Below are 18339 nucleotides of genomic sequence, written 5' to 3' on the forward strand. Positions count from 1 at the left end.
GATAATATTGCTGTCAACGCATAGTCTGTCTGAAACCCAGACTCAAGCAGAGTTGCGTTATAAATCAATGCGTAAAAAAAATACAAGTCACATGCAGTGGTCACATGTGATTAAAAACATAATAGACGCCGACAATCATGTTTGGGCTAAGGTTCAGACATGTCACGTCAGGGCGTTTATCAACATATGATGGCATGGATGATCAGGGACCACAGTGCGAGCCAAACATGAAAACGCCCATCTTGCTCCTTGATGTTTTCCTCGTAAATCACTCCCGCTGATTTACCATCTGACCATTGCGAATGTGATTGGTAGGCATCATGACCGTGAATCATGTCAAGCCATGATGACAGTTGGACATGGTTAATGGTTGATATAACTTACATATATGTAGCATCATCTAAGCATGTGAACCTCATGATAGCCTAAGCATATCAAGGTAGGGGCTTAATGGGCCTAATTTGTCAGATCAATACTGGGAAACAGGTGCTGGAAGTGGAAAGAGTTTCATATGATAATGTTACGCCCCAACTATAGCATCAGTCCCAACTATAGTTGAGCCTGTCCCAACTATAGTTGGGCCCGTCCCAACTAGAGTGCAACAGTTGGGCCGGTCCAACTACAGCAGAGAGGTCCTGTGTGCATGATGTGCCCAGCATGTGCCAAAGTCATTGTTTACAAATGTCATGTCATTGGTCATAGGGCTAGATGAACAGATGAAGTGCCACATTTTACATGCATATGAATTATGTCAAGTGTGAGACACATTGCAGCACTACAGTTGGGAATGTCCCAACTATAGTTGGGACTTATGTTATAGTTGGGGCGTAACAATAATATTATTATTGTTTATTCATGCCAATTCTTTTTCATCACATACAAGATGGGCATATAGAGGTATAAGTGATAACAATCACTGTGGCCAAAGACCCGCCACTCCTCATCGAGTCATGTGTAGTGTAAATGTATACTGATATATATTATATGGACTCTGCTTGATGCATCTACAAACCCTTTGTTGAGACTGATGTGAAAAGTGTTTACTACCTCTAAGCGTATGTTCTCGCGGTTGGACATCTGGGAACTTCTGCACATTATTGAATGGCATGGAGGGTAAATTTGGCCCTTTGCCATATGTTAAAAAGTTGCTTATGAATGATTAGATAGATGAACAAAGAAGTTGACTGGAGCGGGATTTGAACCTGCGGCCTCTGGAATACCGTACCAGTGCTCTACTAACTGGGCACATTCATTCATAAGCACCTAGTCAGTTTCCCTATATGGTTTGTTTCATGATTTATGTTCAAAAAGCCATATCCTCTTTAAGTGATCCCTGTTCATCACTTCCCAGGTTGTATCACGTAATTGGGGTGTGATCCCTGGCTACATGGTGTTTCAGGTTTAATGGCTTCTGGCTAGCGCCCCCCCAACAGAGATATTGACAAATGGGAAGAACCACCAACATAGGGCTGGGTAGCTCAGTTGGTAGAGCACTGGTACGGTATTCCAAAGACCGCAGGTTCAAATCTCGCTCTGACAGTCAATTTCTTTGTTCATTATAATCAAAAGTCCATAGTGCCATCACACTGACCACGAGAATAGGCTTACTTCAATATTTTCCCTGCTAAATTTGATAAATTAGGTCATGTTGTTGCTTTCAAATGGCTAATTGACAGCTGTAGGGAAAAAATAGTCGCGTCTATGTAGTTATATGCAATTCTTCCCAGATGCTTTTTTCTCCACTATTCATGCTTTCAAGGTAATATGGGCATAATGGGCCATAGGCCTTGTTTCTGGGGTTCATTTTCTACCACACTCTGGCGGAGTATGAACCACAGAGTTCCAGGGGTAGCCCCATCCTCCATGCCCTCTACTCTTTGGTACATGTAACTGCCAGATTTATTTTCACCTTGAGGGGAAAAAGAGGTGAAAAAAGCAGAACTAACAACAAAAACTGCATGTACTTGGTTCTTTTTTAAGTAAAACTAATATTTAAGCCTCCTCTCTGCCAATTATATTTTACTTTTTTCAGATTTGTCATATACATGTACATGTGTATAATACATATTGAATATTATCTTATACATGTACGTGTATTATTTTTGTATTCAGTTATTGTGTCTTTTACTGACTGTTTATTCACGTACAAATTCATTCAATTTCTTACATCATTTTTATTCCTTTCCACCATGTCCACTTATATTCATTTCCAGTGAGTTCATTTCTTTTATATTTAAATATTCATATGTTCTAATATTTTTATATATTCTCATTCATACATACCTTGATAAGGAGCAGTAGGTCTTCTTTTTAAGTAATATTTAAGCCTCCTCTTTGTCGATTATCCTTTACACTTTCATTACTTTTATTGTACACTTAACTGCTGATCTCTTACACGTGCATTTTTTGTATTTATTTGTGTCTTTATCATTAATTGCTTATTCATTCAAGTTATTCAGTTTCTTATTCAATTAATTTATCTTTATTTATTTCTTATTTATGTTATCTTTATTCATTTCCACTTTTATTCATTTCCAGTAATTCTTTTCCTTTTTATATTGAAGTATTTATAAGTTCTAATGTGTGGCTTCAAATACTTTAATTTTTTTTTAGTTTTATTTATATGTATTTACTTTGTACACAACTTGATGAGGAGTAGCAGGTCTTTGGCCAGAGTGATTGTTATCACTTTTGCCTTTCCTATGCCCGTCTTATATGTGATGAAAAAGAATTGGCATGAATAAATAATAATAATAATAAATTCCTCTGGAAAGTCAGAGTGTATAATTTTGCCATCATCAGGTCGCACATAATCTTTTGTTAAACAGCCAGCATGAAACTGATACCACTAATTGCTGAATTCCCGTACTGGTATTGAGTGGGTAGTAAGTTGGCCATACTAACACATGATTGCTGAATTCAATCCAGTCCAGGCCATGCTATGGCATTGTAATTGGATTTCTCCTGGCCCCCAAAAGTCCCAATATATCCCTTTAAATGCGTTTTAAATCAATAAACTTTCTAAATTCAATTCCAAAATATTTCAATTTTTTTATGCAGTTTGTGATTCTGGAAGATTTGTTAAGGGGAAAAGGTCCAAAATGACAAAAAATCTGAATTCTATCTCATGAATTTGAATTTGCAATGGTATGTAAGCATGGAGTCCGCGCCAGTGAAGATTTAGTTCACATGCTCAGTTCCTATACAATACAACATCAAAGTCATCAAAAGCCAGATAAAGACTCAAATTTTCAGGGTGGAGGTAAAGAGCAAACTGTTTAGGTCGGATAAAAAAAGTTAGATGTTTTTAAGTACCTTCTAAATTTTCATTGTGATTCTGAGGGTGAGGTTACATGTTTGGGGCTTTTTACATGTTTATTGGATGAATGGGAAATGAAATAGGCCCCAAAATTATCTTTTTTTATGGTGCAGAGGGGAGGGGATGCATTGCACTGTTGGGTTCTCTCCACCTTTGACCATTACGGGACTGTGAACCAGTCAAAGTAAATTAGTAAGTGATGGAAATCTTAAATACAGACAGCAGGCCATCTTGACAAAAAATTAAAGGCTTCTTTAGGATATATTTTGTTGTTTTTCTGGGCCTCACTTAATTTGGTTAAACAATTCATGTAGCTGAGTTTGCGGATCTGTTTCATTCTTAAGACAATGGCAAGAAATGACAGTACATCAGACTCCAACAGTGAACCCAACAGTCCTTTGGCTTTCTCAACACACGAAGAGAGACTTCTCTATGCATCCAGGCACGGCGACTGCCAGACCGTTGAACAACTTCTTGAGTGGAACAGTGAGGATGCCATTCAACTCAATATCAATTGCAAAGGTCAGAGTTGCACACTTACTCTATTGCAGTTTTTCTAACGTAAAGTATAGTGATTTATCATTTTAAAGCTGTTGACAGTCACCCTGGTGTACGAAGAGCGGACAGTGTAACAAGTGTACAGTGAATACATGTGTATAGGCAACACTGGAAGCTCTTGTAATTCCATGCATGGTTTGATCTGAGATTAAAATATCTGCCTGTTCCTTCTGCTCCCAGAAAATGTTTTGGAAACTGGTATCCCATGGCTCCACTTTGAGTTCATGTTTTTATTGCACTCAATGTAATATAACATAATTCAAAGTGTCAAAAAGAAATGTGAAGGCAGCTGAATACATTTCAGCACTAAGACCAAAAATTACTGACCTTCAGGTTTTTTTTAACATTGAATGTTTTGTTTCTGTTTTTGTGGGAATTTTGCCCAATCGAATGCTCGAATATTCCATTGAATGGAGAGTTGAATGTTTTATTATTCACTTATTCACACTGACTCGGCCTCATTCCATCATGGCATTTATTTTATTCTCCTTATGAAAACCTGTACACGATTGCCGAATGACTAGGTACGAGTAAGGCCAACCTAGGCTGGGGCCCGCTCCACCTGGCAGCCTACTTTGGACACGTGGAGGTAGCCACCCTACTGCTAAGCTACAATGCTGATGTTAACATCGTCAACAACAGCGGAGACACTCCACTCCACCGAGCAGCATTTACTGGGAGACATGTAGGTTTGATGCCCCCTTCCCCAACCCAAGTGAACCTCTTCACTGTCCAACCCCAATCGCCATGTTATTCCTACTTATCTACTCCTCCGTCCATCCTTTGTCTGCACTGCCCCTATCCCCATGCAGACTTCATCCCATTTCCGACCACCAAGTCCATTGACTATCTTACACCCACCAAACTCTCACTGGTTTTACATGCCTCGTACCCTGTGTGGACTGTTCCTTGTTTTTCTTCATAAAGAAAAAGGGGAACTAATGTGAACACTTGTTCAACCTTAATTTTGCTCTTGGTTCCTGTAAAGTTCCTCAATATTTTGTGACAAGTTACATTAACCCAAATTCTTCCGGAACTTTTTTTCAGAAAGTGGGCACATGCCTTTGAAAGTCCGCATGGGGTCTTCACGACCAGCGCTATCCACTGGTATTATGATAGCACCCCCCCTGTCAATCCCGAGCCAAATAAACCCAGAGAAAACTCAGAAGAACTCGAGTTTCTTTTGGTATCTATAATATTTACACTTTTTTTTTCAAAAATATCGATAATTTTACATTTGATATTTCTCTGCAGAGAGAGACGAATCCAATAATAAATACAAGAGGATTCCTTGATTAATTAATACCTAAATTCCCTTGGTTTTCTTTTTTTCTTTGTTGGATGTCATCAAGAGATAAAATAAAACAGAAAATTTACAAATCACTTTAAATCCGAGTTAAATGAATGTTGAATAAAAGGATCCAAGAGAACCCTTCCTCAAAAATATATAAATTTGATACTGCAACCACTGTTAATGGCTACTGATGTGTGACCGCCTGGTCACGAACATGACGAACGGCCCATTTTGTGATGGATCACCCAATCAACTGCCAGGTTATAGTTCGGTCTGTGCCGCAGCACCATCATTCCGAGATTCAGTCATGTCACTTCTACAGTCACCAGGGATATCTGGCCATCTAGGAGGGGCAGAACATAAATCCCCAGGTTTAGCGATGTCACATCTACGTGATTTTAAATACTATATATTTATCATATAAGCGTGCTGATCCATTCACTTTGAGCTCAGAAACACATTTGTATAGCTTTAATGTCCCAACAGTCAACTTTACATGATGAATGAAATAAGATAATAACAAAATTACACTTACGAGTTTTCCTCAGGCAAAACTTCTTGCAGGTTGGGTTCCGGTGCCACTTTTGCAATATGCCAAAGAACTTGGCTACGCCAAAGCTGGTGTGTGGTGGTGTCCGCCTTGATGACTTTCGTCATGTTAGTTTAAAACCAAGTACCTTTCAACACCTGAACTGCGTTGGCTGAAGCATGGACCATGAAAATTTAGCAGAATGGTTACTCCCTGAGCATGGTCCTCTCTCTCTCTGTAGCTCAAGCATACTACTCAAATCCTCCCAAACTACTTGCCTCAACGACTATGAGGGTCACCTCATACAAGCTGCACACTACCTTTAATGTAACACCATTTACTGTTAACTCACTGGCAACAATAAAATAAAGAAACGACTGGAGGCGCAGCCTAACTCACGCTGCTAGCTTTATTCTTCTTCAATTGCATACCTGCTAAACACTTAATTTTGTTGCGCACCTGCCTGCCAATCACTTGTAAAGGGAGTATGTCAGATATGTGAAAAATAGGTGAGAGTGATTAAGGAACAACTCCTGGTCAATAGGAAATCAGATGTAAAACCCAGTGAAATACTACTGTTGAAAAAACTTTGGAATTAACCATTTTCTCTGGGGTAAAGGAAAATTAACTTTAGATTCAACCATTGTCCACAAGGTAAGAGGGAAAAAAGAATGTGAATAAAAAGGTCTGTGACAGGCCCCCCCAACTCAAATTCAAACTCAATTCAATCATAGCACATAATCCTATCTAAATCCATCCAACCTGCCTATCCAACCCACTTTCACCCATCCACCTGACCCACTTTCATCCATCCAACTCAACCCAAATATCACCCATCAGCCCAACCCAAATGTCACCCATCCACCCAACTCAATTTCACCCATCCAGCCTACCATTTCCCCCATCCCAACAAATACCCACTCAGTTGCTCGCTTCCAACTTTTGATTAAGGTAAAAGATTAAAACTGAACAAGGTCGTATTGCTCCAATACTTTACAGGAACTTGTCGCCCTGCTCATTCAGTATGGAGCAGATGTCACCATTGTCAATGGAGAGGGGCATATGGCTCGGGATATCACCCATGGTGACGAAGTTCAGAAGATGCTGATTGGTCAGTTCAATGTAACATAATCCCGCTTCCAAAAATTCCCCTATTGGGAAATTTTGGGCAGAGAGAAACACTACAGATGTTTTCTGCATGGATGAAATTCACTAGTGAAGAGATGTATACATTATTAGTTAAACAACCAAACAAACCAAGATTCTGTCCACAAGCAGGACACTTTATCACAATAGCATAGCTCACTGCTTCCAAACTCAGTCCCATTAGGACAGCTATGACTTTGGTTTAGGGCTCAACTCCATGAAGCTTAAAGATTTGTGCTTCCTGTCATCTGAAAATTAGTTTACAAGTGACTTTGCTGAAAGATTCTGCAGATAACCTATTTTGTTCTGTTCGCTTCTGTGCTCAAATGTGACTTTTCCTCTGGACTCACTTGTGAAGTTCTGTACCACATTGATTTGTTCCCCTCCTGTTTTCTTCACAGCAACTGAGCAGGCTCAGAGGTTAAAGCTAGAGCAACAGCTCCTGGCTGCATCAGCAGAAGGCCTGTTGGACCATGTCCAGTCATTGGTCAGTAGATAAGAGCTGATTATTGGTGGATCCACTGATTGCATTAATAATTATATCTGGGGCTGTGGTTAATAGTCCAGTGCTTAACCTCACTCTACTAGGTTTAAGGGGATTTCAGATGGCAGAGTGGGTCATTGGCAGTTGACATAAAGTTGTTAACAGGATTTGAGAAGTGGAGGAACTTGGTGGATGGGTTTGAACATTTCCATATTCATGAGCAAAACTGGAAGAAAACCTCAGTATTACCGAGGTGTTTACATGCTGAATATGTTTTTAGCTGAGTTTTCTTTTTCTTCAGTGATTTATTATAGAAGTACCTAACATGCCAGTGAAAAACCGTTTCTCAGAAATGTTTTCAGTGAGTAATGTTTGGGTTGACAATTTGACGTGAAAAGCCAATCACAGCATCAGCATCTTTAGTCCTAACAGTCCCAAATCCTCTGATTTCAACCAGATTTTACATACACCTTTGGGCATTAGGATTAGTTGTCCAGGAAAGCACAGACAATTCTGAATGGATGCAAATCTGCCGTTTTCAATAATTATATGGAATGGTATAGTTCTTAGAGAATGAAGCAGAGTATGAAGTTTAAGAGAAAAATTGTCTGCAAAAGATTCATTATTGCTACCCTTTGGAAACTGGTCCTATCTTACATTTTCACAGTTGTTTGGTCCCCGCCCACCCAACATCAACTGCATTGACGTGACAGGAAACACTCCCCTTCACTGTGCAAGCTACCGCGACCAGCGGGACGTGGCCATGCTGTTACTGCAGCACGGAGCCAATGCCCGCCTCCCAAACAAAAAGGGACACACCCCTATCGACCTCGCCCAGTCGCAGCACATGAAACAGTTGCTGAACATCAAACCTGTCAAGGTAACAGGCGAAATTTTAGACCAATATTTCTGTTTTCTCATTAAGATTTACAAGCATTCTCTAGAGCTGTTCTTTGTTATGATTCCCTCGTGAAAGAAATCCACGCATATGTTGTGCTCTGTAGAGGAACAGTTTGTTACATTTTTACATAGCAACGACACCATTTTGGTGGGAAAGCACATTGTGCACACAGGGTTTTGCACACTTCACACAGAGTGCACCAAGTATGTACAACCGATTTCTATCAAAATATAGTCTTTGCATGTGCACAGTGCGCGTGCATTTTAGCCCAGTTGAAAGACTTCCCACAAGCTTGTCTCATCCTCGCCATACTCTAGTTAAAGCGGATGACTCAGTGTTTGACTGAACCTCTTCTAAACAAGCTGTAAGCCTTAAAACCATACAAGTACATTTGCATTGTAGAAGCCTGACCGATACAAGATCAAATTGTTGGTTTGTTTTAATAGGTTGTGCATAGTGTGGATAAAATCGAAGGTTCGCTGCTAAGGGTGAGTGCATTGTAACATTTTAACTGTTTTCAAAATCATTGCTTAAAAATATTAGCATTAGCCTATAAAACCAGTGACCAAAATTGGAAGCCATTACTGTGATTGGTCCATGCTTGCATACAGGTCGTTCGTACTTATCAAGGCTGGATTTCACTGTGAATTAACGTGAAAATGAACCCAAAAATTGTCAGATCAAACCTTCGTGCTGCCAAATTGTAAACGCACACTTGAAAATCAAATTTTCTTCGCTTTTCACATATGCCTGAAGTATGAGCCAGCCTTTAAATGACCCTTTGACCAAAACTTTGTTGCGACATGCCAATATGCCTGAAGTTTCGGAACATGTGCGAGTGCAGTGCTGCTGCAGTAATGGCATGTTCTTGATGTTCTTGGGGAATTAGCCTGTAGTGTTGTTGACATCACAAGTTATCCAGTTTTCACGCCAAAGAGCCCAAGGGAGGGAGCAGAATCCTTGTCGATTACTTTTCCGATACTGTTGCAGTGCACTTTTTCTATGTGCCGGGCCTCCAGGAATTTGACCACTAATATTTTGTGCTAATTTTGACACTAACTTTGTGACGACTGGCCATGTGACAGGACTTGTGCCTGGACCTGTAAGAGGACTTGTGATGGAATCGTCTTCACCACTGACTAATTGTTCCTGAACATTTCACCCAACTGGAAGAAATGACTCACAATTTAATTGGTGAAGTTTGATTTTTAATTACACGCCTTCTTGCCCGATAGGAGTTGTCATTGTCCATACCTGCAAAGTATCTAAATTCATCATGACGTCTAAGAGTGCGATACCCCAAAATAGAAAAACTTATGAAAATGTACCTTAGAATGAATTCGAAAAGTGAACACTTAAGTGAGTAAATGTTGCTCATTATTTTCTTAACATCTTCACGCCGGGACGCGTTAAGACACGCCGTAAAAATTGAGATCCTCAGCCCGCTTTTTTCAGCTATTATTCTTGGCCCACGCTCGAGCAAACATGGTGAAAGAAGGCAGACCCTGGCTCTTGTGTATAAGGTAATTGGTCTTTGTGTGTAGCCCAGAAATGAAAAGGCCGAATTTGCATCATAATCACCAGCTTCACAATAGTCCCCACTTTGAAAAGAGGCAACAGGAATGTGGAAGCTTGAGTAGAGCCGCATGCCACGGAACAATCAGCCTTTTCACCGTGTAATTTAAAGCATGCAGAGCACGGTGGGCCACAAACCGAGAATTTGCAGTTTGGTAGGTGGCCTTCGTGGCCAAGCGAGGCTGGAATTCTTCGAGTCGGCTTTCGGAAAGAAATTCCCGCCGAGAAGGGGTTAACATCTGCGCAAATGCAACAGATCAAAGTCCAACAAAGCTGGGAAACGCTCCCGAATGCAACAAAGTGCAACCAAAGCAACACTGGATTTTGTTGCATTGTACCTATGCATCCCTTGTCTCAGTATTACATGAGCTGTCATACATGTACATTTTTGTAATCTGCCAATTGTCCTGACTACTAAATCCAACAGTGTACAACCTAATCACTGTTTTGTTTTGCTGCATTAAACATGGAAGGACAAAGATTCACTTGATGGGAAAGGTTTTTTGTACCTTTGATGACATTTTTCTTTGTATGTATTTCAGAGCAAATTTACACGTGGCCTGAGAAAGTACTGGGTGGTTCTAGATAGAGGTATACTAACGTACTACAGAAAAAGGTAGCCTTTAGCTTGTTTTAATAAACCCTTTCTGTTTGTACATGTAGGTGCCATTTTGGTATTCCATGTTTATGCACTTTGTGAGATTTGATTTGTGAGTTTTTGATGGGCCTGACTCTAAGATTTGAAGCACTCCAAACTGATGTTGTGCATGCCTCACGCTCAAATGTATCCGGAGTTGCTCGGACACACACCCTGCCATGGAGTTGCATTCTTGCTATTGGCATACAGAACTGTTGAATGAACATGTGAAAAAGAACAAAAAAGAGAGAAGAAAACAGTCTGTCCGCAGGTTGTGAACCAAGGCGGAACTAATTTAAGAACAGGTTTTTGCCCTTACACCGACATGTATACTGGTATGTAACACTGGATGCTCAGTGTTTGTCCAAGAGCATGCAAAAACATTCACAAGTTTACTTGGGTGGGACCCGAACCCATGACCACCTGCTTACTCATGCAGACATCTTAACCACTCGGCCACCAAACTTGCCAGGGTCGGCTGGCCAGTCCGTGATTGTGAATTTTTTTTCCGCCAGCTCTCAGACAAACACCGAGTATTTTATATACATTGGTGTAAAGGCAAAATTTGTTATTAAAATTGGCACATTACCGATGCAAAATACATCTTGTAATAAAACACTGGGGTAGTCTGGCTGATTAGAGAGAAAAAAATTATTTTTTAGCACTCTTGTACAGGCACAGGTATGTTGGTGTGGCTGCACAATTGCACAGGCCAAAATTAGACATCGCACTGTACTCTCGTGCTTTTCATGTTTTGCACAATTCATACTAATTAAAGGTTGAAATCTCACGGACACAAATCTCACCGACACAACATTTGAGCATGATTCTTCGAGATTTTTTCAAACTAATCATTGGTCTGTCATTGCAGTTTTGTTTGTTTGTGTGTTGTTTCCTTCAGAGATGATGCTGTGGCGGGCATTAAGCGTGTAGGATTCAGGTACCTTGATCATGCCGAATTTAAGGTGAACATTCTGTCAAGTTGTTTCCATTTGCCCCATCAGTCCCAACTACAGTCATTTGCAAAGTGTTATTATTATTTATTTCTGTTAATGACACCAAGGATTCCTCAAAAGTGCCCTAGGCACTGTAGCTTGCAAGCCTGATGAAACCTGTAGAGAAGAGACAGTGAGAAGCAGTTACAGTTTTAGAGGTGGGAGAGAAACCCCAGAGGAATATTCTGGGTAAAACCCATGGAATCAGTTTGGGACTGAAAACCCAATCCACATGTTGACCGAGCCGGGAATCGATTCCTGACCGCAGAGGTGGAAGGCGAGGAAAGAACCACTGCGCCAACCCGACTCCCCAATTACAGGTGTTAAGACCACCTGTTATTTTGTTGGTATTTCTGTCATGAGGCCTGCATTACAGTATTTCATTGAATGATTATATAACGTGTTGTTTGCAGTCTAGTGGTCCATAACATCCGAGTCATGCTATGAGCCATTCGAATGAATTTCTTTTACAAAGGCAGGCCTTGTATGGCATGTTGTCAGTAATGCAGCTTGGATAAAAAAAAGCCAGTCTAAGTCATCAGAAATAAAGGAGGAAACACTAAACATTTCCAATCATGGGAATGCAGTCAATGCTGTTCAACCTAGATACCAAGGTTACACACTCAAAATAAACATAAGTTGCTGAGAGTGACTGGTTAAGTTTGTTTTTTATGTATTTTACGTGCATGGACCTGTACACGTAGATACATGTATGTTGCGTATCTCGTATCAGAGGTTATTGATCTATCAGTTCCATTCCTGAACTGTAAAGCACGCTATGCAGACTGACAATGAGGTCAAGAGAAGGGTGCTAATTTTAAGGGGGAAAGGTTATTCAGGATAAAAACCACCTGGTATAAAAGCCATGCTAATCATGGCAGATTTTGTACATACATGGGTCGAGTTATGGTGGTCTGTTCTTGACGCAGGTTTCTTGTTCTCGCGCTCGAACAGCGGGAACACAACTCAAGAACACTGTTCTTGGAACAGGATCACACACCACCTCCTCGTCAGGGTTTTACAGGAACACACAGAAAATCTCGTGACATTTTGATTTTTGAACAGCTGCAAAAAGTAGAGAGATGGCTCACAAAGCCAGAGACAATTGGAAGTTTTGCAAAATTGACATTAATTATTTTCATAACACAGAAATGAATGTTCCTATTTAAATAAAAAATTCATCCCAGTTATCTAAACATTAACTCTCAAATAACATACATGGACGCCGCCGTCTTGCATGTTGCTAGCTACTAACTACCAGCAACAACCAGTTGTATGTTCCCAGCGTTTGAGCAGCTGACTCACAAACCGATCTATTCATGAACATACAAGAACAAGCCGCCCAAACTCAGCCATGGCGACAGTCTCAGATGACTTGCAATGTGCTTCGTTTTGCTCATGCTCTGTTGGAGAGATCAATTGGCTTAATTGCAGGCCCCTTTACCTTTAGATCAACTATTTTGTAATACCAGTGCCAAGCATGACTGTCACATCGGGGAGAAGAAGGGATGCTTGTGCCTTCCCTTGGGAAAAAAGGGGAAGACAAAGTGAAATGAAACAAAAGGAGATGAAAGGAGATCCCCCATTGACTTGAAATTACTTCAGAATTGACCCCCTTCTGCCTCAAGTCGTTTAACCCCTCCCTGGAAATTTGTTCCCATTGAAAAAATGCTTTGTGCCCCCCCCCGAAACAATCCTTGGCATACACCCGTTGTGCGAGGCACTCAACATTTACAGGAAATCAAAGACAGGATTGATTCCAGCAAAAACAGTGTACTGGGGTTATTTTCTGCTAGTTGGTATGAGGGGTGGCCTTGAACAGACCAGTTTGATGGTAACATTGTTGGAGCACGTTTAAGACTGCCATTTATTAACACGTAATACACACTGCGTCACAGGTATTTTTTTGAAAAGCACTTTGGATAAAGTCTCAAAGTTTCAGTGCTTATACATACAGGAACAAACTACTTACGTTACATACCTAGTGTGGACATTTTTCTGTTTTCACGCAGTTAAGAAATTCAGTGAAAAGACTCATTTTTCTTGAGCTGGGACATTGTCAAAGGTTTCCTCGACTGTTTCTTTTCCTTTTGCCAAAGATAACCCTAACTCCACAATGCCTGTAAACTTCTTTTTTTAGAGAAGGGGAAGCATCCTGTGGGCATGGGTAAATCCACAAAATGTCTTCCCTTCCTGCATCATGTGGACATCTTTATTCAATAGTCCACACTAGGTATGTAAGGTTAGTGCACCTACTGGTGTTGTGTTATGCTGCACAGGAGATGGCATCCTGTTTTTTTATATTTCTTACAATATAACACTCCAGTAGATTAATCACAGGCATGCTTCTCCTCTGCAGTAAAGTAAAACATGTACACTTTAAAGCCCCAATACCATGCACCAAGATTGACCATCAGGAGTATGTGTGCTGATGATGTCACTCTTTGTGACATCATCATTTGCTTCAACTTGTCTCCCTCTCGCTTCCATTAAAAGTTGTACTTGCAAACAAACCCCCGACATCATTGGTACATTGGCAGAGAGCTTGGTAGTATTTTGTACTCCAGGGCTAATGGGTGCAATTATCGAGTTTATCCTACGTCACATATCTGCGGTTTCCATTGTTTTTCTACACACACAGGTAATGGCTGGTAGGCCTTTTGAGGTAGACCATGTGTTGTACATTACTTGGCTGGCTGTATGCAGACAGTTGTTATCAGTGGGGGAGGTGTAATCCGTAGGGGCGAGGAAGGGGGCGTCATTTTTTAAGGAATTCAAAGTACTACCAACTTTTTTTTGGAGGGGGTGGGAGATGAGGATTCTTTTACTGGTGAAATGATATGGATAGGCATATTTAGAGAAAAGTCAAGTTTCTCCTCCTGGACCCAATAACCTTGATACACCACACTATACCAGCTGGTGAAACCAACACCTCTCTTCAATAAATCTTTCATTTTTGTTTTTCTTTTATTTGAATAAAATCTGGTTCACTGAGTTTTTTAATTCACGAGAGCATAAGAATTTGAATTCTCTATCCTAAAGACACTGTTGCTATACCTCGTGATTTGGGGCAAGCTTTTGCTTAGTTGAGTAAGAGACGCCTTGCACCAGTACACTCTTTTCAATGGATAGAAGGGCATAAAGGAACCAGTCCATTCCAGAGATGGTAGGCGCTATGCAAAAACTTGCCCCCGAATCACAAGATACAGCAACAGTGTCTTTAGTCTGAAGAATTTAAATTTTATGTTTATGTGCAATCAGATAACTCAGTGTACCAGATTTTATTGAAATTTAACTGGCAAAAGGCTTATTGCATCAGAATATGGTCTACTAAAGATGAAGTCATAGCAATTAATGGTTGCTATATACTGTGCACAGATGACTCAAAGGAGTCGGTCAGTATTTGACATAGTTTTTTAAAATTCTCTTGCCTTTTTTTTTTCGAAAATCAAGTTTACCTGCCAAAGAGTGGGTAATATTTAAAATGTAATGTAACAGTTTCTTTATGTTTGACAAAATCCCCTTGCAGCCTAGTCCCACCAACTCCAACATCTTCACAGTTCAGTACTCTAACAACTCCTTGCATACCTGGATCCTGGATTCTGACACCTCCAAATTCTCCAGGGAGGTGAGCATGTCTCAAAAACTCGTGTGTGAGCTTATCTAGTTGGTAGAGCTCGAGTTGTACTTGAATCACAGTCCATGTCTGAGACCTAAATCAGACTAAATCCAGCAACCAATTTCCCAGAACTGTTCATAATGTCATAGTATACACATATGGACTGACATTGAGGTCACTCATGCACGTCTATGTCTGCAAGGGACTGTGAGTGACCAGAAGAGGGTCCTATTTCCCGAGGCCAAAGGCCGTCCTGGTCACAGACCCCAGTGGGCGTGGGCGTGTACTAGTGACCGAATTTGGCCAGTCCATATGTTTTATAACAGACCTCAAACTAGAAAAATATTTCTTCAGAGTTTTAACTGTTTTACTTCAACTTTCAATAGGACTTCAACAATTGCCAAAGAATTAAAGGTTCATTTTAGTGTCCCTTGACGCAGTCTAATTTTGAGTTGCTATACTCAACAAGGAAAAGAATTCTTCCAGGGTTTTTAACTGTTTAAATTCAACATTTCACCCAATACCAATTCAAAAATTTAGTTTTCATAGACACACTCTAATTTTTAGTTGCTGTGTACAACTGTCAATTCAACAATAGCCATAGCAACCTCCAGAGGGAGCAATAACCAGTCAACCATTTTCAATACTAGTGCCTGACTGGGCACTAGTCTCTGGAAGTGATGCGCGTGCAATGTCTAGGCGCGTGTCGAGTTATGCTGATGCCAAATTCATGCACTAGCCCATATTAGTGAACCACATGTGACTGTATTTCAGCCAACCAGGATAAAGAACCAGGAAGAGGTGTGTTATAACTTCACTTATGCCATGTTCTATAGCGTAAAGTTGTGCAAGAGGCTATGACATATTTCATGAAAGTTATTCAGTCCGGAAGGTACTTTTCAGAATTGAATTAGACTGCTGTGATTGTAACATAGATCAACTGGGTACAAGTGCATCTTAGTTTAATCACAGATAAGACTTTTGTATACAATCTGTTGTAAAAAATTTTAAAGAAAAGTTTGGAAGGATTTTATGAAGACTTTTCTTCTTCTTTTCATAAAGAAAATGGTTTGAAAAATTTACCATCACAAATCCCTGGTCCAAGAAAGCAAACGTTGAAACATTTTTGCTGGGGTTTTAAGTCGTCCTCCAGACTCCCTATTTCTTTGTTTTTGTCAGGACTGGCTGACTGCCCTGGAGGACCATCGGGCTTACAGTGACTACTACACTACGGCCAGGACGGTAGATGACGACTATGATGAAATCAGCGAGGACTTCCTTCCCCTAGTCTCAGTTGCTGATTCCCTAAAAGTACTTTTGTAATATCAGTTTAATATTTTAATTAAGACAAACAAATAGAATATTCATGTACAAGCAGTATATTCAGATACGGACTGACAGTGAAGTCACTAGTGCACTTCTATGCTCTGAGAGGGCCAGTGAGTGACTAGAAGAGGGTCTTATCTTTCAAGGCTGAAGGCCAAGGGAAATATGATCCTCTTCTGGTAATTGTGAAGTGTTGTTTCATCTCCGACAGACTGCACAGGCACGGCAGAGGTCGTTGGAGCAGTCAGCCGAGAGCTTTCAGAAACTTGTGGAAACTTGTCTGAGCAGGAAAACTGACGACCAGGCTTCAGCTTTGGAGTATCTCGGTAAGTGAAACCAGTGCTCATGCTAACTGAACACAGCTTCCCTCCTCACAGGGTATGTTGAAGTGACCCCGAAACCAGAAATGTCTTGCTGACGTCAAAGTAATAACCATGTTAAACCCCGGAACATGTTAAACCCTGGCAATCTTCAATCCTCAAACTGTTGGAAGAAGAACTGGGAGTTAAGATGGCCTGCATAAATGCCAAATCAGAAACAGTTACTTGATTCAATAGAGACAAAGTATGAGGCAGTGGATGATATTGTTGACAAATATGTATTCAAATTTTCAATGCAATTGCTCTTTCTGAAGAATGTACGCATCTCTGTTGGCTGCATACATGGAAATGTCTGATTCATTATTTGGGGACAACAAAATATAGGGCTTTTTGAACCTGTGATAAACCTACTCCAAATTTCAGTTCTCATTTGGTCAGAAAAATGATGCCCCACAGCCGTAACTGAAATCGTTAAACTAGTCAACCAGTGACCTAAGCATGTTTCCTGTCTGGTTGTGATAAAATGCCCCTACTTTCATAATAAACAGATCTTTTCTACGACCAGAAACTACCGAGCTGTCCCAGGGATATGTTTGACCATGGCACCGATATCTCTTCGTCTTTGTGCTCATTTTGTTGTTTTATCTGTAGAGAGCCTACCCGAAGTTCAGCGGCAACTAGCCAGCCTGACAGATGCATCCAAGAGTCTGTGTAGCACGTTGGCACAGTGCCTAGCTTCTATGGTGCAGCAGGAGGAGGTACGTACATGTATGCAGATTAACTTAATTAAATTTAATGCGCTTGTCCATACAGTATATGAAGCAAAAATGCAACATTGGCTGTTTTCCAATACTCAACTTCATCTCCGTCTCAGACTTCGTGTGGGAAACCGATCCTCGATTGTGGGCCTGGAGGTTTAACTTAAATTAAAGTACTGTAATGTTTGGCTCTTTTGCATCTTACTTGATGTTTTGTGGCACTACAGTGGAACGCCGCTATAACGAACACGACGGGATCCATGCTAAATGTTCGGTACAGGGGTCGTTCGGTATAGTGAAATTAACTGCCGAACGTTTCGTTGCCATGTTGAATAGCACCCTCTCTTGTCTAACTGAAGTGCACCCTCTTGTAATACTATGATTCGCTGTTTTCGTTGTTTTGCGGTTGCATTTGAGGTTTCTAGAAATTGTTTTTGTTTTTTTATTGTATCTTGAGTTACAAAATTGATATTTAGTTTGTCCTAAAAGTCGTGAAGCTACCGCTCAGGATCAATCTCTGATGCATGCTGTGGCGAATCTTGGTTGATTTGCAACTGCATAATGTTGGTATATTTTGTGCACAAAATATTAGGAGCCAAGGACGATGTTTTGTACAGCCGAATGTTCGGTATAGCGGTGTTCGGTATAGCGACGTTCCACTGTATCAGACTTACTCTTGCGCTTACAACCTCAAAGTCAGGAAGTAAAAAAACAGTTGAAGCCTCAGACGGAGCCCAAGTCAAGTATTGGAAAACAGCCGTTGTTTACAAGAAATGAAACATTGTTTACAAGAGGGCATGCCCGTGCACCCTTCAACAAACAGCACCCACAATAGGTCAGGAACACGGACGACAATAACATTGTTTGTTCGTCAAAAA

General features: G+C 40.5%; 1 protein-coding gene across 2 annotated transcripts in view; it reads left to right on the forward strand.

Moving 5' to 3' along the window:
• The first annotated feature begins 172 nt into the window (after positions 1-172).
• The window catches only part of osbpl1a (oxysterol binding protein like 1A), a 54459-nt gene continuing 36292 nt past the window's right edge, over positions 173-18339 (forward strand). The window contains exons 1-13 of one of the 2 annotated variants that reach the window (XM_022227709.2): positions 173-311; positions 3664-3841; positions 4402-4562; positions 6700-6811; positions 7248-7333; positions 7998-8210; positions 8678-8719; positions 10349-10422; positions 11345-11408; positions 14968-15066; positions 16237-16368; positions 16595-16709; positions 17355-17461. In XM_022227709.2, the coding sequence (XP_022083401.2) occupies positions 3667-3841; positions 4402-4562; positions 6700-6811; positions 7248-7333; positions 7998-8210; positions 8678-8719; positions 10349-10422; positions 11345-11408; positions 14968-15066; positions 16237-16368; positions 16595-16709; positions 17355-17461 (1380 nt within the window). In that variant the 5' untranslated portion in view covers positions 173-311; positions 3664-3666. Of the gene's footprint in view, positions 440-3663; positions 3842-4401; positions 4563-6699; positions 6812-7247; positions 7334-7997; positions 8211-8677; positions 8720-10348; positions 10423-11344; positions 11409-14967; positions 15067-16236; positions 16369-16594; positions 16710-17354; positions 17462-18339 lie in introns of both variants that reach the window. The other variant, XM_022227710.2, reaches the window with a different exon arrangement.

The sequence above is a fragment of the Acanthaster planci genome, linkage group LG02 (genome assembly GCF_054643075.1).
Source record: "Acanthaster planci isolate LZ-2023a linkage group LG02, COTS_SCS, whole genome shotgun sequence".
Lineage (NCBI taxonomy): Eukaryota > Metazoa > Echinodermata > Asteroidea > Valvatida > Acanthasteridae > Acanthaster > Acanthaster planci.